Source organism: Limanda limanda, chromosome 21, assembly GCF_963576545.1.
Source record: "Limanda limanda chromosome 21, fLimLim1.1, whole genome shotgun sequence".
Classification (NCBI taxonomy): Eukaryota; Metazoa; Chordata; class Actinopteri; order Pleuronectiformes; family Pleuronectidae; genus Limanda; species Limanda limanda.
The window spans coordinates 3,072,074-3,099,833 of NC_083656.1; the positions used below are offsets into that span (position 1 = coordinate 3,072,074).

General features: G+C 44.0%; 1 protein-coding gene across 1 annotated transcript in view; it reads left to right on the forward strand.

The window, feature by feature from the left end:
- The first annotated feature begins 4,417 nt into the window (after nucleotides 1-4,417).
- LOC133027532 (ankyrin-3-like) overlaps nucleotides 4,418-27,760 on the forward strand; it is a 76,555-nt gene continuing 53,212 nt past the window's right edge. Inside the window, exons 1-6 of the mRNA XM_061094556.1 lie at nucleotides 4,418-4,534; nucleotides 20,415-20,516; nucleotides 20,888-20,986; nucleotides 22,648-22,746; nucleotides 24,406-24,504; nucleotides 27,240-27,425. Coding sequence (XP_060950539.1) covers nucleotides 4,418-4,534; nucleotides 20,415-20,516; nucleotides 20,888-20,986; nucleotides 22,648-22,746; nucleotides 24,406-24,504; nucleotides 27,240-27,425 — 702 coding nt within the window. The remainder of the gene's footprint in view (nucleotides 4,535-20,414; nucleotides 20,517-20,887; nucleotides 20,987-22,647; nucleotides 22,747-24,405; nucleotides 24,505-27,239; nucleotides 27,426-27,760) is intronic.

Here is a 27,760-nt window from a genome sequence, read left to right on the forward strand (position 1 = left end):
CAATAAGAGCACGTCTTGGATCTGACAGCCCAGCGTCCCCTCAAGGGCTGAACTGTGTGTTTATTAGGGGGGGGGGGGGGGGGGGTGTATTTAGACAGTGGGAGGAAGCACAGATGTGTCGTCCGTCTTTTTAAACACAACGTCTCTCACACACTGAGTTTCCACTTGTTCAACATCAGAAGGTTTCAGTCACTTAGGGTTTTAAAGACTGAAGAAGCAGAAGCATCTCACAGCCTTTTAATGACCTGGCTCAAAATGTGCTGGCATCCACTTACACACACAAACAGACACAGACACACAGACACACACACACACACACACACACACACACACACACACACACAGACGCACACACACACACACACACACACACACACACACACACACACACACACACACACACACACACACACACACACACACAGACGCACTTAGTGCAATGAAAATATTAAAACAGTCCCTTTTTTTTTTTTAACCTACATTCATTTTAAGATCCTTTTCTTTCTCATTCTGATGCATCTGTAGTGAAATCTGCAGCCTGATGGTTTTATTTCCTTCCAGCTCAGCTCAGATTTCCACTTTCCTCTCGTCTTAAATACATTTTCTGGCTCCGGCAAAGTAAAACTTTCGCCTTGTCAGCATATTTTGTATTTGTGTGCATTTCCTTTGTGTGTTGTCGTCGCTGAATTCTGTATCTGCCTCTCCAGAGACCAAAGACTCTCTGTGATCAGACTGGATTAGATATTCATGTTTAAGAAGAACAGTAATTCACAAAGCTGCATGAATCGTGGGCATGGACATCCTCAAACTCCGTTGTTTCTAACTGGAGCTCAGCTTCATGGTGAAGCCGTCGGTTGAGAGCATCTTAATTGCGTCTAATTGGACGAGCTATCAGGATGTGGTGGGACTTAATGTAGGAGAAACGAGCGGGACATCGGGCTGTAGAGACTGAAACTCAATTAACAGCATGAAAAATAAAATGTTGCTTTTAAAGTCCCTCGGCTTCAAGTGGATTATGGGAACCACGCGGGACTGAATTAATCCCATGAGTTGCTCTTTAAAGGCAAAGCAAACGATGTGGTGCTGAAGTGGTGATGTTGTAATCCCCCCCCCCCCCCCCACTGGTGTTTCTAACAGCTTCACTCTTCAACTTTTGCAATGTGAGGCTTTTTATGTCTGTGTAATGCTGCCCTCAAGTGGTCAACTGCACCTAGTACGTTATGCACTGTGTGAAGAGCAGACACACGCACACACACATGCACATACATGCACACACACGCACACACACACACACACACACACACACACACACACACACACACACACACACACACAAACACACACACAGTCCCTGTCTGTAACTTCTAAGGTATTTGCGTCCAGCTCTCCATGATTCACTGACCAATAAGTCAATAATTAATCAATAATTAATCATTAACAACTGGACTAACAAACTAAAACTTAAAGGTTTAACCTCAACTGTGTAATAAAAAGACGACGAGACTCCTCTTTGGCCACTAGAGGGAGCCAAACACCATAGGAAGAATCATGATAAATACCAGAATTAAAATATTAATTTTTTTATTTGTTTTATTTCGTTATTTGTAATTATAATCATCAATATATTTACATTTTCAATAGATCCATCAACAAAAAATGACAATAACTGAATTTATTGTTTACATCTTTTTATTAAACCAAAATCCTAAATGTCCTATTTCTTTATGTTTCTGTGGGTCAGACGAGAAAATAAACAAAAACAATTTGAAGCAAATTTTGTTGCTATTGGACGTCAGACTTTGTAATAAATATATTGGTGAAATTCTTTCAGGAAGGATCTCTTTCCTCTTAAAGTCTTTAAGGATGAGAGCTGTAGACAATAGACAGAGATGGAAGAACGTGTGATGTCATCAGAGTTCTCATCAGTTCTCTGAACCTTCAGACGTCTTATTGTGAGGCCAGTTTTAAATGTCTGATCCATGTAGCGAGATGTCACCTGCTGTTAATCCCTGTTTCAGGACAGACACAAGTCGTTTCAGGACTAAAACACCTCCTTCATAAGCTCCTCTTACAGACGGAGATAATGAGGGATTAGTCTAATAAATCCAATCTGAAGTCAGACTCCCACAGATACTTATTAATGGTGCAGGGACGGACGTTTGCCCAGTGAATGAGCAACCGGGACTTTTCTACTTAATGGAACATGTGGCTTTAAATTCATTCAGATTTAAAAGAAAATTTAGCAAAATAAGCTCCTGAAGATTGTGAACGACACTTCAAGTTAACTCTGTTTAAAAGAGCTTAAAAGATTAAAAGTGTCTAAACATATGATACAATAATTATCACTACCTGCTGCTTTTAAACAGCTACTCCGTGCAGATGTGCAGTCATTGTAACATCTGCAAAAAGATTATGCAAAAACTACTTGGACTGATTTCCACGAATCTTTGGGGAAGAACCAAGATTTTATTTCTTATTTTAACATTGTTTTGTGACGTTTGCTTTGATTTCCCAGGGAATCATTCTTGGATCTTAATATTTTTGTGTGTGTTCAGATCCACATATTATTCCCGATCTAGTGAATTTAAATATTACTGTCTTTAGGTCTTAGGTTGGGGTTTGGCCTCTTCTCTAAGACGTGGATGATACCTAATTATCTGTGGGCATTTTCCTTTGTAAAAACCTTTTCTATCTTCGCCTTGGCCTCATCTTCTCCAGCTCTCCCCTTTGTTATTGTCGTTTTGTGGGTGGGACCTTCCCTTCCCGAGCAGCCAATGACGTCTCTTTTCTCATCCCAGACAGCCAATGGAGAGGAGGTTCTGTGTCACATGTCCTTGTCATGCAAACCCCCGTCCCCTCTCCCATGTTGTAAATATTGAAAGGCTGCAGTGTAGAGCTGAGCTCACTCACTGGAAACATGCAGAGACCAATCACATCGCACCCTGAACACAAAGACTGTCACGTGGAGCTTTATGGGTTGACTGGTTTTAAACTGGTTTCACACTGGATCAAAGAAAAAAAATCTATTTGTCAGAAACTGGATTTTCTTCTTAAAAAATCAATTAAAGTCAGATGTTTTCCTTAAACATAGCTAATTGTGCAGAAATCATAATTTACTCCACACTTTTAATCCTCAGACCCTCAAATACAGAAAAACTCACGTTACTGTGAAAAATTAGCAACAAAGGGGGGGGGGGGGGGTCCCGACTTCTTGATTGCCTCCTGGTGGCTGGCTGCAGTATCGTTCATAAACCCAGCCTCCTCCATGTTAGCGGACAGGAGGCATGGCGTTGGTGCACAAGGGAGCGTTTAGATCTGTGTCCAACTGACGTCTATCCACAATTATTTCAGGGTTATTTTTGTACAAACAAACACATTAAAATGTGCGTCTACGAACACTCAGGGTGTCAAGATTTCACATTATTTTTAGATTTTCTGAATAAGAAACCAATGAAAGTGAATTTAAGTGGGTAAAAGATTCAGCTTGATGTTTATTTATTGATCAGAGAGCACACGCAGTGAAGTAAGTTTCCCACCAGGAGCCTGATGGCTGCACTGTGTGTTGTCCTGGACACCCAGCGTGTGTTTGTGCTGCGCTCGCTCGCTCTCTCACTCTCTCTCTTTATCTCTCAGTCGTAAGCAGCCGGTGCGGAGCGGAGGTATCCATCCATCCCTCCCTCACTCCTCCTGCTGCTCTCTCACCCCTCCTCTCTCACCCCACCCTCCTCCTCCTCCTCCTCCGATCTCAACCTCCTTTCCTCTGTCAGATCCCTCCTGTTCAGTCACGGAGTGTGTGAGTGTGTGAGTGTGTGTGTACATAGAGGATGGCTCTGGCTCAGGTGCAGGGATCCAGCTGGAGGAACCAGTGAAGCCGGCAGCTGGACCAGAACCTTCACCCAGACCACAGAGCTCTCCGCTGGGCTAGGGGCTGGACACCTGAAACCCTGGAGCTCCATTAACATTCCTGGTTTTTATACATTTTTCTTAAATCAAGAGGACTCAACCCGACTGAGGATCACACAGATGATTTGTTTTTGTATTTGCTGCACTTATTTTGCACAGTTTTGAGCAGCTGCCTTCTGAGCGCTGGAGGATTATGTCCTGGTTCTGTCCGGCCCCAGACTGGACCTGAGCGTCTGTGGATCGCTGCCGAGGAAGATAAGGAACAAAAGAAAGAGGGGGATCTTGTAAAAGAGGAGAGGAACATCCGTCTGCCTCTCTCATACTTGTGAGGACTCCCTCTCTGACAGAACCTCAGCTGAGGAGCGGAGGAACCAAAAAGATCATTGGGAGCTAAGAGGAGAGAAAAGGTTGAAGGGGAAGACTTGGAGTCCACCCTCCATTCATCCCTCCATCCCTCCATCCATCCCTCCTCCCCTTGTTTCCCACCTGTGAGGATTAATTGGGCCGGAGCAGCATGGCGCACGCCGCCTCGCAGATAAAGAAAAGGGCGGACGAGAACATCAATGCTGTGGAGGACGAGAAGGAGAAGAAGAAGGCGGCCAGGAAGAAGACTCGCGAAGCAAAGAGAAAGGTAGAGAAAGAGAGAGGGGGGGAGGAGGAGGGAGGAGGGAGGGTGAGGAGTTTGGAGAAGGAAGCTGGAAAGTGATGGAGGAATGAGAGCACGGAGCTGACACAGGGCGAGAGAGACAGACAGAGAGAGAGAGAGAGAGTGAGAGGATTGTCTTTTGTCATGATGCAGCACACACACACACACACACACACAGACACACACACACATGCACACCCGGCGGGATAAGGAGGGTGGTCCCACTGGGAATACCGGGGGGGGGTGGGTGGGTGGTGTGAAAAAGACAGAGGGAGATGGATGAGGAGAGAGAGTGAGAACAGGAAAAAGAAATGAAAAGATGAAAGGAACCAGCGATGGAGGACGGGCAGCGCTGTTCCTATTAATACGATGTGAGACACCAAAAATACGAGTTTTTAGTTCTTTTAAAAAATAATTTTGTGTAGCTTTATAATGTGTCCCCCCCCCTCTCTCCACTGTGTCACTCAAATAAATAGAGTTGTGACGTGAGAGGTGTGAGTTCAGGGGAGGAGAGGAGGCGACAATCATCGGCAGTCACACCCTGCGGCTAGTGTGGGTTGTGTGTTTGTGTGTTTGTGTGTGTGTGTGTGTGTAGAACGTCACCGTGCAAGGACAAAGTTAAGACTTGACACACACATTCACACACAATCATCCATTAGGTGATCGATGGGTCTGAGTTCCAATCAATACCCGTCCTGTTGCCGTGACGATGACGTCTGGAAAATATTAACATTTCAGACAACGACGCTTCGGTGTTTGAATCATTTTGTCGAAACTTGCTTCCAATTATTTGTGTTTGTCCGTGTGTGTGTGCGTGTGTGTGTGTGTGTGTGTGTGTGTGTGTGTGTGCGTGGATGTGGACCCGCCTGAGGCCATCGTTAGCTCGGCGTTCGCCACCTGTCACAAAGAGTCAATACCAGTGACCTCACGTCCATCAAGGTCACGACAACTGGAGACTCCCTGTGGTTTTGGGAGGAAGTCAAATAAAACTGCAATTTTTATTTTTTATTCTGATCTGAATTCTCTCATGTTCAGTGGTGGAAACTCAAACTTAAGTACTTTACTCACGAGAGTTACTTCAATAGAGTATTCTCCTCTTAGACTTCTTTATAGCTTTGCTCCACATTTCTGGGAGTAAAGCAGCAGAAGATTCTCCACAGAAACTCGAGGTGGAGCGAGGTGTGGCGCAGCAGGAAGGAGGCAGGAGGAGATCACGTGTTCTAGTTTCTCCCCTCGTGGTCAGAAGCTCTTGAATCTCCTCGTCTTCGTCAAAGTCGTCTACGAGATATTTGTGTTCTTTTGGCTCTTCTCTCGACTGGATGTTCTCCTGCTGTATCGTCCTGGACGTTACTCGGACTTTAGCGTTCTCACGTCCAGCTCCTCCAGAGAACGTCAGAATATCAGAGGAGTTCAGTGAAAGCAGATTTACTGCAATTTGCAGTGACACATTAACATGTAAACATTTGCTTTCAGACTTTGAATGGGACTGAGAATCTAACTAATCTCAATCAGATCATAAAGAATCTGCTCAGCATCCAAATTTTGAAATTAGAAATATCGATTTGAAAGGGATCAGAGAACATTAATCCTTTTAAGCCTCCTGTAGATCTTTGCGTCAAACTGACAAACGAGAACGATCGTGGGTTTAAAAAGAAATTCAAGGCGGAGCTTCTCTTTCTTCTTCCTCTTACTTTTGACATTGATGAAGCAGAAACGCTGAAATATGACCTTGACGACTCAATCTGATAATGAACCCTGTGTGTTCACGGCTTCACTGGGTAGGGTCCTTATAGAGGCAACAGGTGAGGGAGGTGTTGCTGTAGTAACGTATATATACAGTATGTGTTCTCGTGTGTGTGTGTGTGTCGGGTGTTATCAGCAGTTTCCCGGTGTTTGTAGTGTAACGCCGTGGAGGGGATATCATCTATCCCCGGCTCATTCAATGTAAATCTATAGCTCCGTCTGCCCCGGGACGAGTCTTGGCACCGAGGTGCAAAAAATATCCTCACTCTCCTCGGATCACATCACCTCAATTACCAATCTTTTCTTTTCCACTACTCTCGCTTTCTCTGTCTCTGTCTCTGTCTCTGTCTCTCTCTCTCTCTCTCTCTCTCTCTCTCTCTCTCTCTCTCTCTCTCTCTCTCTCTCTCTCTCTCTCTCTCTCTCTCTCTCTCTCCCACTCTCCCGTCAGACAACAGACACTGAGCTGCATTAGACGTCCGGGTCGATGTTCAAAGTCTCTCCCTGTGTTTCTTCTGCACTTTCCTCTCAAGCTCGTTCTCCGAAAGAAAATGTCAGCGAGCGAAATCCATGTATATGTCCTTTTTTTGTGAAAGTGTGGTTCGAATCGGAGTCGGAACCGTCCACTGTGCGTAAAGATGGACGACAGGATGGTTCAGGTCGAAGCGTCTTGATTGGCTACAGGTCATAAACCCCGCCTCCTTGATGTTAGCAGATGGGACAAGTTGAAAAGTCAAAAGAATTCTTATAGATGGGTTTTGCCATTTTAGGAAGTTCTTATGAAACTGATGTTGGCTCAAGTGTTTCTGATAAGTTCGGTTTTGATGATATACTAGACTTGAGAAAATCACCAATTGTCATTTTTATGATCTATCTCTATCTATCTGGTACTTTGTGGTATTTTGTGGTATTTTGTGCACTTCCTCTTCTTTCTGCGTCTCACACCCACTTTCCTTCATCATGACTTTTTAAGACCCTGACTCTGAGCAGCAGCGATTCCTCAGCATGCACCTTGAGCTTCAGACTGATTTAATAATGCATCACGTGCCGTGTGCAGTGTGACGTGTTGATGCTTCTTACTGGAAGCTGGAAAAGCAAAAACACATTACGAGCAGCAATGAAACCAGTGGCAGTTGCCATTAGAGCCATTAGCCACATGCTGTTGATCTGTAGAAGCCATGTTCACGACTGGGAGCCTGATGGACTCGCAGCGGGAATCACGTCTCACAGTCTTTTACCCTCTTCTCCTGCTCCTTTTAAAAGCGCCGTAACACTAATATTTATACGTGTGCAGTAAAGCCGTCTGTGGCGCTGACCTCTCATTGGCTGACGCGGCCCCCGGCAACGAGCGGAGTTGGCAACGGGACAAACTCGGTGGTTTGAACCCGACGTCTCCGAGGCAGAGAAGTGAAACCGGCTCCGTCTCAGATGTTGGCCTCGTTTCCCATCGCTCGCCCCTTCCTTTACTCTCCTGGAGGCGGGGCTTGTAGTGATGGCGTGAGTCCAGACGGTGGCGTGAGTCCGCCTGACCTCCAGCGTGACCTCTGACTGAAATTAAACACTCTCACACACTCACACACAACATGCACACACACACTCAGCTGGATTACAACAGTGGGGTTCTACCTGAGGATGGAAGTAACACTTCCAGAGGCCGGGTTGGGGGGGCTCCATCTGTCCCATTCTTGTGAGTGTGATTTCTCTAGAACGTCTTGAGGGAATTTATCCAAATCTGGATCAAACATTCACTTGGACTCGAGGATGAATTGATATAATTTTGGTGTTTAAAGGTGAAAGGTCAAAGTCCTGGTGGCGTCACAAAGTATGATTATGTTTATTCTTGAATGTGATATCTTTATAATCAGCTTGAGGGAATGTTGGATTATTTTAGGGAAAGACACAGTTCTCTCTTCAGCCCCCCCCCTTCCCTCCTCCCTCTTCATCTCTCTTTATGTTTGGCACCTCCTCCCCTCCTTCTCCTCTCGCCTCCCCTTCTCACGACATCTCTGTCAGCTGGCAGGAGGTTGTATTGTTCTGCCACACTTCTGCTTCTGGGAGTAGGGGGGGTTTACACACACACACACAAACACACACACACACACACACACACACACACACACACACACACACACACACACACACAGAGAGGTCCCTTGAGACCAGCCATCGTTACCACATTAATCCCCCGACACTTATTTAAGCCAGGATTCATATTTGAAGCCTCCTCATTGGTCGTGAGGTCGACGTCTCTTTGTCTTCGACTCGTCCACAGTGAAAATATTCAGTTCTTCTCTTTCCTCTCTCTGCTCTGCATAAACAGACTTTATATTCAAATAACATGTTTGAAGGAAACAAAGAAAACTTTTAATGATTATTTTCAAATGCTTCACATTTATTTATATTGTAGATGATAAGAGTAGGTCAGTGTTTTCCCTCAAGATATCAATCAAATTGATTCATTCTAGAAAGAAAAAAAGGCAGATAAATCAATAATGTAAATAATCATTAGTTAAATGAGAAGATGTGACTCTATGGTTCCTTTTCTCTCCTCGTCCCACAATGACACGCTGAAGAAAATGAATTTATTTCTGTCAGGAGAATTAAATTAAAAGTGATTGGTTTTGATATTGTTGAGATTAAAAAAGATCGTCCAGGAGCTGGAGCAGCAGATTCTGACGACCTGATGGTGACAGAGTCTGAGAGAAGTAACCTAACGGCAGCTGGAGAAGAGATGAGAGGAAAGCGAAGGGATGGAGGAGGAATGGAGGAGGAGAGGAAAGTGAAGGGATGGAGGAGGAGAGGAGCTCCAGAGGAGGTGAAGGCTGGAGGAAAAGTGGAGTTCCATGTCGTCCTCGCAGCACCTGGCTACAGCGCTCACTGGAGCACTGGGGGGGGGGTTGCTGGGCCACGGGATTGGTGCAGAGCCCGTCCAGCATCGTGATTGGTGGATGGGGGAAGACGAGGAGGGGGGTGCACGGGGGATGTGGGGGGGGGAGAGGAAACCCGTCCGCTACATTCTGCAAAAAAGAGATAGGATGAGGGGAAGAATCGAATCAAAATGAAGGGGAATGAGAGAATGCGTACAGAGGGAGATGGAGGGAGATGAAGGGGAACAGTCGATGGAGAGGGGGAGCGGACGAGTGTCAGGGAAAGAGGAGGGAACAAGAGAGAGGGGGAGAGAGAGAGAGACAGAGATGGAGGAGATGAGGATGTTGTTAGTTCTGCTTTTTATCCTCCTCTTCCCCCGCAGCTCCCCTCTCTCTCCTCCTCCGCAGTGGAAGATCAACACCGAGAAGAACTGGGACACACCAGTCATTTACACACACACACACACACACACACACACACACACACACACACACACACACACACACACACACACACACACACACACACACTCTCTCTCTCTCTCTTTCACACCCTGTCTTCTCATTCCACTGAACCCTTCTCGTGTTTTGCTCTATCAGAGTCTAGTTGTGACTAATGCAGCCGAGCATTGATTTCCTTCCTGTGATTGAGCGAAATTGCCCCAAAATTATATCCAGATAAACATTTATCATCAGTAATTATCACGATAAAAGTCACATTATTACTTCTCTTGCGTTTGAAGACTCATTTGTCTGAGTGAAGGACATATGAGATGCGTTTTACCTCTGACAAATGCTTAAAGCAATTTAGATTTATTGATGTTGATTGATTTATTGCCCGTGCAGCTCTAGTTCTTTTGTGGAAGGGTTGATTTGTGGAAGGTGAACTCCGGAGAACCTCCAGATCCGACTCTTTGTGTATGAAAGCGTCTTCAGTCTTGTAACGGGTGCTCGAGCTGCAGTGCTCTTCCTCGGCGATGGCAGATATTCTATATTTCATGTTCTGCTCCGGAAGCCGCTGTGGGCGTTTCCCAACAGCAGTAAGCTCTTAATCTCTGGATTGTTCCTGGAGACAAACGCTGGAGAGAAGATGTTTCACCGACTCGAGGCTTAAGTTCCCTCCTCTTCTTATTGAAGAGACACAACTGAGACGTGCTCACGTGTTCAGGAGCTCATTGTTGTTCCTGGTGAATTGTAGCAGTCGTATGAAGATGCCAGAAAGTCTCAGATGATACAGTAAACATGTCAGAGAGCGTGAAGGGTTTTTCACTTGTGATTCTACAGATAGAAAATCCCAACAGCAACAGAAAAGAGGCCACTGTTTATAATACTCTTACACTGTGTATTTGCATTTTGCATAATGGGGCAACGTGATATTGCGTTTGATCTTTGCTTTGTGAAAAATTACAATTTGAATTGATATTCACGATAATCTGGCAAAGCAAGTTTATTAGTTGTAGCACATTTTAACAGCGAGGCAACTCAAAGTGCTTTAAAATATAAAACATAAACAGCATCACAACAAATTGTAAAAGCAGCACAAGACATTTAAGTATTTAAAAAGAAATTAAGAGTTACCCAGACAATAAACAAATACAATAAGAAATAAAAGAGGGAAATTATCAGCAATGTGTAAGAAATGAGTGATTGTTTAATTTAATAAAAGGCAGATGTAAACAGGAACGTTCTTACGGCATTAAATTAAAAGAACGGAGATTCTCTAGGAGCTTGTTCCACATGTGGAGCAGAGACAGTGAAAGCTGCTTCTCCATGTTGAGTTTTGTCTCTTGGGACCGAGAGCAGACGTGTGTCAGACGACCGGAGGCTCCTGATGAGCAGACGGCTAATATCTATGAACAGGTGAAATCTGGTGCAGATCCGTGTGATTAGCAGATCTATTTGTGAAAGCTACTGGTCCTGGTGGAGGTTTGTGCTCCCAGTGCTCTTCTAGCTGATTTATAAGCAGATCTACGTATATTTCTCCAGGATGGACATGAGCCCGGAGACACATTTATGTCCTCTGAGGGTTTAAGTCATGCTAAATGTCAGAATGTGTGTATCAGCTCTGTGTGTTTCCTCTGTGTGCTTCAGTTTCCTGCGTTTTGAGGTGAATTATCCTCAGGATGTAAATCTCCGAGGGGAGGTGAATACCTGTCTGTGCGTCCGACCTGCTTCCCTGGTGATAGACGACCAGGCGGCGCCCGGGCAGGTTCTGTAGGATCCAACACTTCCTCCCATTCATTCCGATAAAACTCTCACCAGCCTCATTTCTGAGCCTGCAAATCTTCCCCAGGCCTTCTCCCGCAGAGCTGCATGAAATATACGCTGCAGAGATGTTCTGCAGAGTTTGTGATGCTGGGAATAATTTATCACTGGTTTTCCACATGTGTCTCATTCCTGACAAATGAATCACTTGGCTGCACCGGTCCTGATGGGCATCGCTTTGTGGTTTTTATTCTCTTCATGATGAGCCAGAGCTGGATTCTCTGCCTCGTGTCGTGAGGTTTTTAAGGGTTCGTTTCATTTCGGTTCTGCCCACGAGTCGCAGAGACCTCAGGGGATTCAAACAGTATTTGGTTTGAGCCAAAAAACACTGTCCTCATTTACACAATTCCCTACTCGCCCTCCCTCCCTCCCACTCTCTCTCTCTATATATATCTATATGTGTGTCTATGCACCCCCTCGTCAGCCACTATAGGGATAAAGAGACTCTACAATAATAAAAGTGTGTAACACCTGAGTCACAAGTTTCTAAATGCAGATAAGAAAATGTTCCTGCGGTTTACTTTCAATATTCAAGGACACATTTCAGCTTCAGTTAAAACTCGTAGTATTTGAACTTGTCAAACATGTTTAGACGAACAAAACAAAAAAACTAGAACGTTTCCAGAAGCTGCACTAAATCAGTTACATAGATATTAGTTATTAATATTTACAAAAGAAGCAAGTCCTCTCTACAGAGGCCACCATGTTTTTTACAGTAGCCCAGACTGATGTTATGTTATGTTTGGAAGGGGAGGGGGAGATGAGGGCGTGTTCAGGTGCAAAATGACACTTCACCACTAGATGTCACTACATTCTACACACTGAACCTTTAAATACAGAAGTCGGAACATTTCTAACAACACATAGATAAAGACAGAAAACATATTTGGAAACTTTTGATTTGAGGTGTACTTCACCAGCTCACGTCCCATCTACTATCATGGAGGAGGAGGAGGTGTTTGTGGCACCTACTGCAGCCGGCCACCAGGGTGCGATGGAGACGCTTTGGCTTCACTTTACAGGAGCTGTCCTGTCGTCTGTCCTCACACACACAGTGGTAGAACCAGTCCCATGCACCACACTCTCACTGCAGTGCACGTCCCTGTTAGTGCACCGTGTGGGCTTCTGGTCTCGGGCAGATGTTAATTTATTCATGAGCATCTCTCCTCGCTGTCAGAAGAGATTAACAGAGCAGCCGCACAGAAGCTGCTGGATTCCCGTCTCCGTCATACGTCTGTCTCCACTTTGTCTTTTGTAGAATTTGGACACACGCATGTAGAAGAGACGGAGCGGAGAGGGCGTCCACCTCCGTCTGTGGGTGTTTCTGTTTCCTCTGTGGGCGGGGCAGTGTGTCAACCTGCTGACCAGACACCACAAACACACACTCACACATAGACAGGGTGCACAACCGTACATCAACACACAGCAGCGACGTCAGCCTCCGTCATCCAGGGACGAGCGAGCAGAGTTTCTACGTCTCAGAGAAAAACACACGAGGCTGAATCTCTGATCTCTGATTCCGTCGCTTTCAGATGCGATAGGAATGAGAAATGAACGACAGAGGAGAAGGAGGTGAAGAGGAGTTTGTGCGCTGTGTGTGTTTTGTTTTTTTATCCTCCTCTCCATCTGTAGCTCAAGTGCTGTGAAAACACTGAGACTGCAGTAGCCGAGCGGCCAATCAGATGGCAGCACTCGACAACAGCTCGTCAGGGGCAGGACAATACACACACACGCACACACACACACACACAGACACACACACACGCACACACACACACACACACACACACACACACACACTCACACACACACACACACACACACACACACACAGATACTTCGCTTTAGTCTGACCCATTCTCTGTTGATGACAGAAAGAAACACAATAAATTGAGCTTCAGCTGTTCTCATGAAAACATTTGACTAAATATTAATAACACAAATGATAATTAGTTTCCTCTACTTTCCTCTGTCGTCACTTTTCTTTATAACAAACCGTGACAAGACGTTTCCTGGTGTTTTTTAAACATGTGAGTCAAAATGCTTCTGTCTCCTGCTGCAGTTGATGTAGTACTACCGAGGGACCACTAGGGACTGATAGAGGACAGTGAACAGTGTGTGTGTGTGTGTGTCTGTCTGTCTGTCTTTGAGTGTGTGTGTGTGTCTATCTATAGTTATGAAGCCAATTCTGGTTCAATACCATCCTTGTGAGGACATTTTCTCTGGTTCTTACAAATTCAGAGGCTTGTCTGGGGTTCAGACTGGGTTTTAGGGTTTAAGGGTTTTAGGGTTTTAGGGAGAAGGTCAGGACTTTGCTTTGACTTCCATTCATATCTCTAACGTTAACCTTGACCAGTTCACGCGTGACCCTAACGTTAACCACAGTTCACATCTGACCTCTGAAGTTTACCAGTCGCTCAGAACTGTCGTTTAGCTTCATCAGGATCCGGTCCCCATGAGGTCAACTGGTACCGACGAAGCCAGGGTTAATACTGGAAGAGGTCCTTTAAACAAAAACGAGTACAAACAAACACACACACACACACACACACACACACACACACACACACACACACACACACACACACTGGAAGCTTCCATACATCCATCCCAGCCAACCCTGGGAATTTAGGAGCTTTGGTTGCCATGGCAACAACCCTTCTCTTCTCCCTCAACTGGCTGTTATCCTTTCTCCCTCCGTTCACAGATGTCATAAAACACCAAAGACGGATCATTAAACCGAGATGTGTGTGCGTGTGTATGTGTGTGTGTCTGTGTGTGTGTGTGTGTGTGTGTGTGTGTGCATGTGTGTGTGTGTGTGTGTGTGTGTGTGTGTGTGTATGTGTGTGTGAGACACCATTGTTTGTATTTCACGGTGAACTCCTTTGCATTTCTTCCTCCTCGTACCTGCGGTGGAAGTTGAGGCAGATTCCTCTCCACCTCCTCTAAAGCCGAAGCACTCGAGCGATTCGTCGATTAACAGATAAATCATCTGCGGCCGTGTTTGATAATCCATAAATCGTTGTTGTCAGTTGCAGACCTACTTTCTTTTGAGACATTTTTTTTTTATCAGCTGCCGGCCTGATAAAAGCATTAAATTATGAATGAGATACATCAGGAAATCCTCTGCAGGATCATAGGGTCAGAGAAATACTCTAGAATATCATCAGCTGGTCCGGCCTATTTCATGGACCTTAAATTCTGGTTGAGACTCTTCTTCTATTCATCTACTGGTCTGTTCTTCAGGGTCTTGGTTTTAAGGGAATAGTCAGGCCCTTCCACTGCGAACCGGTAGCACAGCCTGGAACAGTTTGGATCTAACGTGACCTGAACTTTGTTTGTGGTGGAGAACTTTCTCTGGAGTGGAGAATCTCTTACTGCGTTGTACACGTGTGAAGTGAAAAACCTGGAGATCCTCCGTGCCTGAGAACGGCTTTAGAGAAAACTCTTAAAAGTGCTTTTACTGGAGCTGCACTTTACTCAGGTCAGAGGTCAAAGTGCCTATCCGATGATTTTGCTTATATTAGAGGTAGGAAAAGTGTAAAACTTCACAGATTTATCTTGTATCCCTGCGACTCTGAGCCAACAGAGAAGGAGGAGGACTGGTCTGGATCATCAGGTGCATCATCTTTTCATCTATTCTTATAGTTAGATGTAAAGTAAAGTAAACATTTGCCAACATTAGAGCTGTCGTCTGTTTGTTATGAATCTGTAAAGTCAGTGGAAGTTGGTAAAAAGTTTCATGTTTTCATTTTCAAACTCAGCTGGCCGACTGACACACTCAGAGCAGCGTCTGATCCGGTGAGAGTTGGTTTGAGATTAACGCCGGAACTCGTCTGCCTCCCCCCTTCCTCCCTCCTCCTCCTCCTCCTTCCTCCCTCCTCCTCCTCCTCCTCCTCCTCCTCCTCCTCCTCCTCCTCCTCCTCCTCCTCCTCCTCCTCCTCCTCCTCCTCCTCCTCCTCCTCCTCCTCCTCCTCCTCCTCCTCCTCCTCCTCCTCCTCCTCCATGCTCTGGACTTTCTCACTCTGAGCCAGGTATTTTTAGCTGTGACATAATGCCCCTATCTCCCTCTCTCTCTCCCCTCTCTCTCACCTCTCTCTCTCTCTCTCACACACACACACACACATAGCCTTTCCCTCTCGGCCTCTCCCTCACCCCTCCCTCTCACACAGTCCCGTCCCTCCCCCCTCGCCTCCCTTGCCCCCCCATCAGGCTGAGGCTCGAGCTGCCACAGTAATTGAGTGCTCAGGTTTCACACTCCGAGCTGCGGGCCGAGGGGAACATGGCCGTGGAGGAGGCAGCGGACTACCTGGCAGAAGTAAGTCCTTGCTGCACTTTAGAGATGACGCCGGACTGTCGGCACGCTCACCTGCCCCCCCCTCCTCACCCCACCACCCACCCCCCATATCCCGGTCTCTGCATCACCTCTAAACCAGACTCAGAGGTGCTCAGCTGATGGTGGCGTGTGCCGACGGCGGTCACGGGTCCGGAGACGGGACACATGTTGTGGGACAGGTTGTGGGAGGTTAGAGGCTGTGGGTGGGTGGGGGGGGGTCGGCGGTGGTCGTGGATGGGACGGGTGGCTGTTGCAACTCTGCTGCACCACTCTGCTGCAGTGTGCGTGTTTATACACAGTGTGTGTGTCTGTGTGTGTGTGTGTGTGTGTGAGTATAGGACTGAGTCCTGGCTCACTGTTGTTACACATCTATACCTCCTGTTGTTTGTTATGTGCAGAGGAGCCTGTGCACTTTGCTGTGGCCCCAGTTCCATGTTGCAGCCGTGTGAATGGGAGCACCTGACCTTGGACTGCAGCGCATGCTCTGTGTGTTTCCACCAAAACGGAGAATGAAAGAGCAAAAAGGAGAGAAATCCAGGGAAAGAGAAGAGGAAGAGATGTGGGAAGAAGCAGAGGTTTTTTAAATCAGCTGATTTTCTAACGTCTCGTGAACGTGCTGATGTGTGACATGGTCGTGGGTCAGAGCTGAAGTGGCACTTTGGAAAAGAATCCCCAGGAGGATGTGAATTTAACGTACCCAGGTGTTAATATATAATCAGATTTGAAGGAGTGTTTCATTGAATGGACGTGTGGTGTCATGTCACACTCTCTGCCCCCCCCCCCGGTGCAGGCGGCTGGGGGCAGCTCCTCTGTCGGAATGTGTGTAACTGTATGAGCGAGTCGTGGAAAAAGAGCGACTGTCGCATTCTTTGCATTTCTCTCCCGGGTAAATAAAGTTTCACTTAACAACTCTGCTGTTACCAGTGAGTTCTCTCTGGGGTTGAAAAAGATCCGATGTTTGGATCCGGAGTTTTTCGAGAGCATGGGTTCATTCTGTAAGAAAATCTGTTTTAAAACGTGAATGTCACTCAGTCGATCTCACACCTCCACTGATTGTCCCTTAGAAGTCATTCAAGCTGCGCCAAATTTCACACACTTAGAGATATCAGTCCACTAAACATGCCTGATTATTATTCTCTGAGAAATCAATGTTAATGTCAAAAAACACTGTATTTTGCAAAGATAAAGAAAATCCTGGATCTGCTACATAATATGTTCTTCCCCCGACCCAAACCGTCCTTTACCAAGTAATCTGTCCAGGAGTTTGTGAATAATCCCTCTAATTTACAGACTGAAACATTACCTCCTTGGAGGAGGTGATTCAAATCCTGTATATCCACCACTTTCCGTGCTAATCTGTTATTAAACCATCTTGTTTTAATAAACACACAATTTAACAGATTACAGGAGAGATGAAAACCTTAAGATATTCGGTGCAGAAGCAGGTTTAGTTTTGTTAAATGTTTGGTTTGTCTCACGAGTACGAAGCTGGAAAACGTTTGAAGGATTTATCGTCCTTCACTGTTGCAGATTAACGTCTTCAGCTGGAATGTGGACACGGAAACAGAAGTTTAACGTAAAAACTAAAAGTTGAATATGCTCACCTCAATATGAGTTTTGAGCATTTTATGGAACTAACTTAGTTTTTTGTGTCACGTTGACCTGAAAACAACAGAAAATGCAAACATAAAACCTTGGATTAGAGCGATTCCCTGTATATTCAGGTTCCGGCCGGGGTCAGGACCTTCTGGTCAGCGGTTCCTCAACATGCTGTGAGAATGATATGTGATGATATGACTGTGTGAATGGATGTATGTGACTTTATTGTTTTTATAAATCTAATAGTTTTGGTTTCTTATCATTCATATGAGCTTTTATGTCATTTTATATAAATACAGTTTATTCACCTCAAATGAGATTTTCTTTTATAGTTTGACCAAACTTTGTTTTAATATTATTTCATGCAACTTTTCTTGAAAACTGAAGAGTTAACGTCAAACTTCCAAAGGTTGTTCACAGTGTTAAAGACGCTATGGGATGTGTTACACAGCTCGAGCATCCGATTGAATAGAAGACATTTTTAACTGGATCTAATTTAGTCGTGGAATGGCTTCCATAGGATCATGTAGCTTATATATATACATACGTGCACTGTGCTGCCTATTGATAGTCAACAGCTCCTCTGCATCTCTGTATCTTCATCTCTTTCCTTTGTCTTTCCTCGTGTTTCACTCAGTTTTTCTTTCCTCAGTCATTTGTTGAAACTTCTGAACGAGAGTTTTCTCCTCAGCACTGAAACCCAAACACTGTTTAATCCTCTTCACATAGATGTAAACATCCCGTCACTGATCCGGACTCTTGTTCTTGTTCTCACTTGAATCCAGTAGGAACGTAGAAATTAGAGGTTCCCTTCATCAGTCAGGTGTTTGACGTTTCTGTCTGAACGTCATGTTGTGTGTTTGTCTTTTGACTGACATTACACGGACACCAATAATCTGATATCAACCCGATGAAGCCAATAGTCTGAATCAGAAGCTGCCATGTAAACACCTAGCTCTGATTGTCTTAACCTGAACAAGATCATAATCATTCTTTATCTGTGTTGGAGGAGCTTCCTTCATTTTCATCCACATGAGGATTTACAGTTGTTATCTCTTTAAAACCACTGTATTTCTATATAAATACTGATAAAGGAAGCTAAAGCAAAGTATTACCAATAATAATAACGATAGTACCAGTAATAATGATCATAAATATTAATAATATGTATTTATTTTGTGAAATACTCAGTGATTTAATAAACTTGTGTGTGTGTGATGTCATGGTCCCAGTCTGACAGTCAGTAAGCCCCCTCGTCTCCGCACCACTGACTGGATGCTGACACCCAAAACACACTGTGTGTGTGTGTGTGTGTGTGTGTGTGTGTGTGTGTGTGTGTGTGTGTGTGTGTGTGTGTGTGTGTGTGTGTGTGTGTGTGTGTGTGTGTGTGTGTGTGTGTGTGTGTGTGTGTGTGTGTGTGTGTGTGTGTGTGTGTGTGTGTGTGTGTCTGTGTGTGTGTGATGTCGAACTGCGATAACATCCATTCACTGTGTGGGGAAGTGAGCTCAGCGATCAGCTTTGGCCGACAATCTGTCTACGATAACATGGATCATGGATCATGGATCATGGAGCAGTGAGCAGGACAACGACATAAGACAATTATTGAGATGACAAAAAAAATTCAGACGAGGATCTTGAATAGTTTAGGACGGAAAATCTAAATGACAAACAAAAAAGAATCTCTTGCAGTTTAGATGCTCACAACATATACAATAGATACACAATAATCACAGTCTCAGGCTCATAAGCATCAACTTCAAACCCTTTACAACATAAATTATTAATGTTTCTTTCCTTTCTTTTTCTTTTAAAGTTTGCAGTTTCCTTATATGATGGAAATCAGTTATCATATATTGATTATCAGGGGAGGTTGAGGTGGATTATCATCATTCTCTCTCTTATTATTACATGAACTCACTTTCTGCTTTCAAAATGTTTCAAATGATTTATTTGAAATGTAATTGAACTCCTGCAGAGTCTGTTCTGAACCAGCCTGTTAGGACTGGGCTGTTGTTCAGGTTGTGGTGATGCTGGTTCCAGCTTTTCTTTCTGAAACTGCAGTAATAGTACTATATTACTTATAATAATACGTAAATTAAACCACCTCTTTTGTTCCTTCCCTGTTTTCGGGTGTTTCATCCTGCGTGTTCGTCAGTGATGCTCGTCCTTGTAACTCTGTGAATCAGCTTGTGACATTTTTCACGAGGTTAATATTTGTTCAGTTCCCTGCAACCAACAAGCAGCTGGTTTGTGAAGGAGCACGACTGCAAAGGTGAAAACAAGCGACCTCTGAAATGACACTGTCGTCCTGTTACTGACTGTGCACTGCCTTGTGTGTCTGTGTGTGTGTGTGTGTGTGTGTGTGTGTGTGTGTGTGTGTGTGTGTGTGTTTGTGTGTGTGTGTGTGCACTTGCTAGAGGATCTTGCAGGTTACCAGCAGCACAGTGTAACTGGAGAGTTCCCATCCTGTGCTCTCTCTCTCTGACTGGGTGTGGTGGCCTGTAGCACTGCACTGCAATCATGAAATCAGAGACACACACTGACTCCTGCTTGTCTGTGTCTTTCCCGTGTGTTTCCACCCGGCTTCATCATCCACACTCACGTCTGCACCCAGTCGTACGCCCGGCCGCACCCTGACGTCCTCACAGACTCCTCTAAACATCTGCACACGCGGCGTATTTACTTCCCTTTGCTCGGCCTGATGACTGCAGGTTGACTGCAAATTACTGTGTTCCTCCTTCAGCCTGATCCTGTTGTTTTTTGAGTTAATGTACAAACCTCAAGGGGTTTAAATTCAGCTCATCTCTCGTCGCAGGGATTCAGAGGGATTGAATGACTCATAAATACATTTAAATATTTGCTTCCTATTTCTGAAATATGTTAAACAGCCTGGAACAAGCTCCCAGATGTCGTATTTGCTTCGTTGCAAAAAGGAGATTTGGAATTTTTCTCTTAGAGACGAGCAGGTTGTTATGTTTCCTGGTTTTTTCGTTCTCGTCAGCGTTCAGTGCTGCTGAGGTCGAGATGACCAACCTTCTCTTTCTGTGTTCTCCTGCAGACGGATATAAATGCCTGTTATCTGCGATCAGCTCGGGCCGGGAACCTGGAGAAAGCTTTGGACTACCTGAAAAATGGAGTCGACATCAACATATGCAATCAGGTACGAGCTCGTGCATTTTGTGTGGAAGCAGGAATCTTCCAGTCACGACGCTGATACCAGTCGTCACTTGAAGGAGACATCAACATCTAAACTAGTGTTATAACTGTGAAAGGTTTACATGCTTCAATATTCAGAAAACACATCTGTACACGTCTGTAAACTGGAAGAACATTTTCCTGCTTTGTTCTCACGTGTAACCGACCTCTTGGGAATAATTCAGGAAAATGTCCGTTCAGTGCAGCTGTAAAAGCAGCGAGTGTAAGAGTCTGATAGAGAAAACACGTCCTCAGCTATTTAAAGGGAGAGAGTCAGAATGTTCAGGATCTAATTATTCCCCTTATGTTGCTTTTAAAATTCCTTCTCGTCTCCAGAACGGCCTGAACGCTCTTCATCTGGCCTCAAAGGAGGGACACGTGGAGGTGGTGGCTGAACTCATCAAGCAGGGCGCCAACGTGGACGCAGCAACCAAGGTTTGTGCCACCCGGGAGTCTAACACACACACATACACACACACACACACACACACACAGTGGCTCACCCGGCCTATGCATGAATTCACACACACACTGGATTTTGCTGCGTCAGCTCCTTCTCAAAGTCACACTGCCGGAGCAGCAGTTAAAGAGATAAACGGTTTGTGTGTTTGCACCGAGGTGGAGCGGCGTGATTTAGTGGAAGGAAACAACGTGTTTTGGCGTTTGCATGACAGTGTTTTCCACTTGCACTGGGTGGTGCATCTAATTATGTGCGACTGAACCCGGCGATGTGCAGTTACATGGCCACGCCTGTAAATCACCTCGACCCCAAACGGTTTTTAAAAATGAACCTGTCTGTTCCATAGATATCATAAATAAAGACTAGATGTCTCGTTCGACGGAGCCGGACGTCCGCACATGGCGGCCATCTTGCTAGGGGGCAGCTCGCTCACCCATAACACTGTGTTGGTAGTGGTAAATAACCATAACTTGCTCAATTTTCAACCGATTTTTAAACATCCGGTTTGTTATAAACGTCAAAGATGTAGATATGACACTGCATACTTATGAATCATTATGTTATTTTCTAAAAAAAATTAATAATGTATGCAGTGTCATATCTACATCTCTGACGTTTATAACAAACCGGATGTTTAAAAATCGGTTGAAAATTGAGCAAGTTATGGTTATTTACCACTACCAACACAATGTTATGGGTGAGCGAGATGCCCCCTAGCAAGATGGCCGCCATGTGGTGACGTCCGGCTCCGTCGAACGAGACATCTAGTCTTTATATATGATATCTATGGTCTGCACTGTTACGTTTGGTTTTCATGAACCTGAAAGAAATGGAAATAAGATGGTCTAGTCTTCCTATTGCATGTCGGGTTATAGCCGTCGCCTAGCAACAAAGCTACAGATGAAAATCGGTTTAATCGGTTGATTAAAAATGTTGAAAACCAGATATTTTACAACTTGTTTTACCTTTACCTGTTTCGATTGAGAACTAACATTTTAAAATACTCCTGATGTTTTCGCCTCACTTGTTGCCGCCATTACTTCTTTGAAAAACACTGAAGCACAATGAATCATGGGAAATGTTGGGCCAGGAAGGTTAACGGTGTTTTCTAACGTAGCTTAGAAGCGTGAGAAGAAGGAAGAAGTTAAGTCGAGATTGTAAACGTGGAGATTCCAGTGTCGGCGGCGGCGGCAGCGACCACAAGGCGACAGCTGCTGCTCGCTGACACAAACTCAACAGGTGCATCAGGAACAGGCTCAGTGCCTGAAACTTTCTCTCATTACAAACTCCTGTCTGTCTCCACTCCAGTGGAAAGCCAGAGGCCGGAGGCCGTGTTGGTTTCAGGTTCTACGTCACATTGTTGTAAACGTGATATCTCAAGAAGGACTTTAGAAATCACAGGTTAACGGAGTAGATTTGTGAGCATGTTGAACATTTCTCTATGTCTTTGGATTTTGGCCAGTTGTGACTTGGACTCAAAGATCAACTGATTCCATTTCAGTGGTCAAAGGTCAAAGGTCACGGTGACCTCGAGGGAAATAACAATGCACTTACACTGAATCTGCACCGGACTCATATAAACTACAAAAAACTACTTCACGTTTGTAATCAGATGTTTATCATGTTTCTCAAGCAGAAAGGAAACACAGCGCTGCACATAGCTTCTCTCGCCGGACAGACGGACGTGGTGAAGGAGCTGGTGACTCACGGAGCCAACGTCAATGCACAGTCTCAGGTAACACACACACACACACACACACACACACACACACACACACACACACACATATTCATCTGTATGAGCGCACAGACTCACACATCGATTTCCTACAAAGATATTTTCACAATTGGAGAGCAGTGTGCGTGTGTGTGTGATAGTTGGCTACTGAATATGGGCCAGGCAGCATGGCAGAGCTGCTGACACAGCACACACACACACACAGCACACACACACACACACACATACACACACACACACACACACACACACACACACACACACACACACCGTTTTCATGTTTTGAATGTGGTCAATGACACTGGCTCCAAATGACAGCAAAAAGCACAAGATGGCAGCGTCGTATCTGTGATATTTTGGACTAATTTCCTTCTTTGACAGGAAACAGAATCATGTTTCGTTAGTCAGTCGTTGCTTTAATCCTCTGAAATGTTGATGTGGTCAAAAAACTGCGGATGTGATTTATTTGTCCTTGATCACAGCCGAGTTTCTGACTTTGAACTTCAAATGAAATATGTGACACGATAAGAGAAATAGAAAGAACAGAGGAGGAGGAAGAGATTTATTTTCAATGCTAAAGTGGATTTTGGGTATTTGTGTTGCTGTGGTGATCTGTTTTCATGGCCACACACACACACACACACACACACACACACACACACACGCACACACACACACCTACACCTCTTATCTCCGCTCTTATCAGGTGTGAGGTATGTGCCGAGGTGACAGTTTGTACTTCATGATCCTCACAGAGTCTATATGCAGCTGTAGAGGACAGAGAGAAAAGGTCCCGGCTATAATACAATAACAACCGTAGCAATATATCATGATGGAGCAAATTCGTTTTTAATGAAATTACATCCATGAAAAATCAAGATACTTAATGACATTAGTGCAAGAATTCCATTTCCCTACAGAGCAGATTATCAACACAGCTCGTTAGTGCAAGCAGAAATATTGATGAGGTTATAGATTATCATACACACAATACTTTAGAGTCAGGACGTCCAAGCTGTGTCTCTTCAGGGGACACACAGACAGACAGAGAGCGAAGGCCGAACCAAAACGAGACGTCTCCTCTACGAAGGATTTCTGTGATTTGCGTCACCAGCTCGTCCCTCCCTCTCCGCTGTTGCCTAGCGACAGAGCTGCAGTTGGACAAGGGGAGAAAGTTTCAATGCCCCTTGGTTTTCGTAAAGCTTGAGGTGAAGCCTGACACCTACAGACGACGTTCACACTCACAACTCACATGTAACCTTTGCTGATTGGTCAGGCTCCCATCACATGACCCTCTCCAGGAAGAAACTGTTGTCTTTGCTAACAAAATGCAGTTAAATTCTGCATTTTACAATAATACAACTGTTTGTATGCGGAGGAGACGACCTACGTATATTATTATTCCTGCAATTCCTCTTTACACGTGCACGCCATGTGTGTGTGTGAGGTGTCACATGATACGTGTGTTATGGCGTGTTTGTATGAACCAGTTGTAATTACGAGAGACTTCAGTTTTTATTCCTGTGTTGAGCGGTGAAGCTCAGACTGTTTAGTCTCAGATGTGATCACCTCATTGTTGAAAACACAGAAATGATGATAATGATGGAGATGATGATGATGATGATGATGATGGCTCTGTCTTCTCTCCTCCACTAGAATGGCTTCACTCCGCTCTACATGGCGGCGCAGGAGAACCACATGGTCGTGGTCCAGTACTTATTGGACCACGGCTCCAGTCAGAGCATCGCCACCGAGGTAAACACACACACACATCATTAACTGTACAAACACACTTTAACTGCTGTTTACAGTACTGAGCCTCTGATAACTACCCTCAGGCCACACCCCTCTTTCCTCCTCCTGTAATTACACTGCAGCCTCACGACTCGGGGGGGCAGGTGGTAAATAGGTGCTGACTCATCCAGACTGAAGGTTTATTTATCTTCAACGTTTCAAACAATAAACTTCATCCTGTGTGTGTTTGTGCTCGTCGCCTGAAAGTTTACACACTCGACAGAGCACAGCAGTACCACTGGAGATCGTGAGGGGGCAGTGTTGCTTATAGTTCAACTAAGACAACCACAGGGTTTGCAAGTTGGTAGAATTACTCCAGGCTATGAAAGACACATGATTATGTATTCATAAATAGATGTGTATGAAAAAGGTTGTTTCTGTATTCCTGACTTAGTTAATTTATTTATTTATATATTTACTAAACAATAAATCTAAAAATAAATATATGTGAAAATTAGTGATTAAATAAAAAAATTTAAAAAGCAGTTTCTGTATTTTTACATTAATTAATAAATGTATTTATGCATTCATTTATTATTTATTAAACGTTTAGTTCCAATAAAAGTGTTATTCAAAATAAATAAATGTAGAAATAAATAATTTAATACATTAAAAAAATTACAATTTAAATTCATTTATTTATAAAACTTCAAATATTTAAAAAATGTATTATATATTATTAAAAAAGAAATTCAGAAGTCACAACAAAGCAACATGGTTGTTATTTTGTTCAGCTACGTGACTTTTGTCTCGTGACGCAGCCGCTTGTGTTTTCTGAATATACGACAACACCCCATGGCTTCCTCTTCCTCCTTCTCTTCCTCTTCTTCCTTCTCTTCCTCTTCCTCTTCCTCCTTTCATCTCCTTCTCTCTCCTCCCTGCTCGTCTTCTCCTCTCATCTCGTATTTTTCTCCACCTCCATCGTTCCTCCTGCTGTCTGCCTCCTTCTCGTCTGCCCGTCCTCCTACTTTCCTCCTCCGGTGGGAGACAGGATGAATTATTCATGTTGGGGAATGTATATCCATGTTGGAAGAAACTCCCAGTGTTGAATAATTCATATTTCTGTATTTCAGAATAACACGAGGCTGAATAGATTAGAAACTCCTTGTTTTCTTGGATTTTATGTCTCGATCTTTCTGTTATTCCGTATATTGTGATTTTGATGACACAAGGCAGAAACTGTAAAACATTAGAATAAGTTAAATCCACATTTGTCCTCAATATTTTCTCTGCTGCGTTTTTCAGGCTGTTTGATATGAAAGTTCATGGTTTTAAAAGTCACGTTAAAAGAATCATACATGTAAAACATAGATTCATTTATTTATGTTGCGGTTTTTGAGGTTTGAGACAATTTGCTGTGTCACTGTTTGTCCTTCAGATTGTAGATTTTAGTTAGTGTGTCTTTTTGTTTGCTGCTGTTGTGTGTCGAGGTATTTTTAGGACGTTAAACTGGTTTTGTTTTCTCCTGAATCTCTGATGAAGATGATGAAACACAAGGCAGAGCAGCTGTGAGACGACTTATCACTCTAGAAATTCTTCAAATGGCTAAATTTATGCACTTGAATTTATGTGTGTGTGTATGTGTGTGTGTGTGTGTGTGTGTGTGTGTGTGTGTGTGTGTGTGTGTGTGTGTGTGTGTGTGTGTCGACAGATTTGTGTGTGAGCTGTTCAGCCCCTGTCTCCATGGGGAGTATCTGCTTTGATGTGTGGCTGTGATGATGATGCTGAATTAGTTTTATCCAGACAGTCGACATCCTGTGCACACACGCACGCACGCACACACACACACACACACACACGCACAGACACACACACACATTCAGTGCTGTGGCAATGATGAATATCGTCTACTCAACATTAGCATGTTAGCCAGCTGTATTCCATGGTGTGTGTTTTTGGGAGAGCTTTTATTTGAGTTGCCAGCAGGTGGCGCGATCACTTTAACTGTTTATTGGAATTTGTAGGTCTTCAGCCTGGGATTCACAACGAACATGTGACTTTTGGAGCTGATTAAACAATGTGTGAGATTTTTAACACATGATTCGACCTCATTTCATACATGAAGGTGAAATGCGCTGGGGGTTGTTTCATTTAGTGTTGTAGGGGGCGCTATGGAGCCATTTTGCCACATGCATACCTGAGAACCATAAAATATGGAAATGTTGACATGTCCAAAGTTTCAAGACTTTGCAGCTTCACTCCAGTCGTCCCACAGAGTCAGTGACTGTGTGTGTTTTTTGTTTTTTTTTAACAATATATTTATTAAGTTTTACATATAAGAAACATACATTCAAACATTTATAAACATACAAACGTTTATGAACACCCCCCAACCCACAATCAAACACTCAGGGTAAAGAAAAAGAGGCAGAAATCAAATAACTTAAAATAAGATTAAATAAAATAATAATACAAAAATTTATAAAAAAATACATATATATAATTTAAGAATAAATTGAAGTAAATAAAGACAGTTATACAAATACAAATAGATAAAATAAAATTCCAATCAATCAAATCATAGCCTAGATAAAATAACGTTCTCTTATTCACAATATTAGTTAGTTACAAATAATATATGTCCCATTAGGTGCTGCTATTTTATTCTGTTTCACTCATTAATTTCCACTTGGTCGCTTTCCAAAAATTGCATGAAGGTGTGTGACTGTGTGTGTTTGTGTGTTTGTGTTTCTCAGGACGGGTTCACTCCCCTGGCGGTGGCGCTGCAGCAAGGCCACGACCAGGTGGTTTCCCTCCTGCTGGAGAACGACACCAAGGGGAAGGTCCGCCTCCCGGCGTTGCACATCGCCGCACGGAAGGACGACACCAAGGCCGCCGCCCTCCTCCTCCAGACCGACCACAACGCCGACGTGGAGTCCAAGGTAGGCGGGACTACAGCTCCCATGATGACCTGCTGTCAGACAGGAAGTCATTCTCTTTATTTATGTTCTGGTTCTTTGCAGCTTCTTGAATTATGGACACGACTCATATTCACCAAACCAGTGTTTGAGTTATTTTATTCATTGAAAAACTCTCTTAATATTTTTCCTCTTTTAATAATGACTTCATTCTCATAATATTATAAATATTATCATCATTTTATGACTTTCCTCTTTAAATAATGACTCAATTCTCGTAATATTTCGACCTTTTCCTCATATTAGGATTTTTTTTTGTTGTTAAATTACAACTTCATTCTCATTATATTACGTTTCTT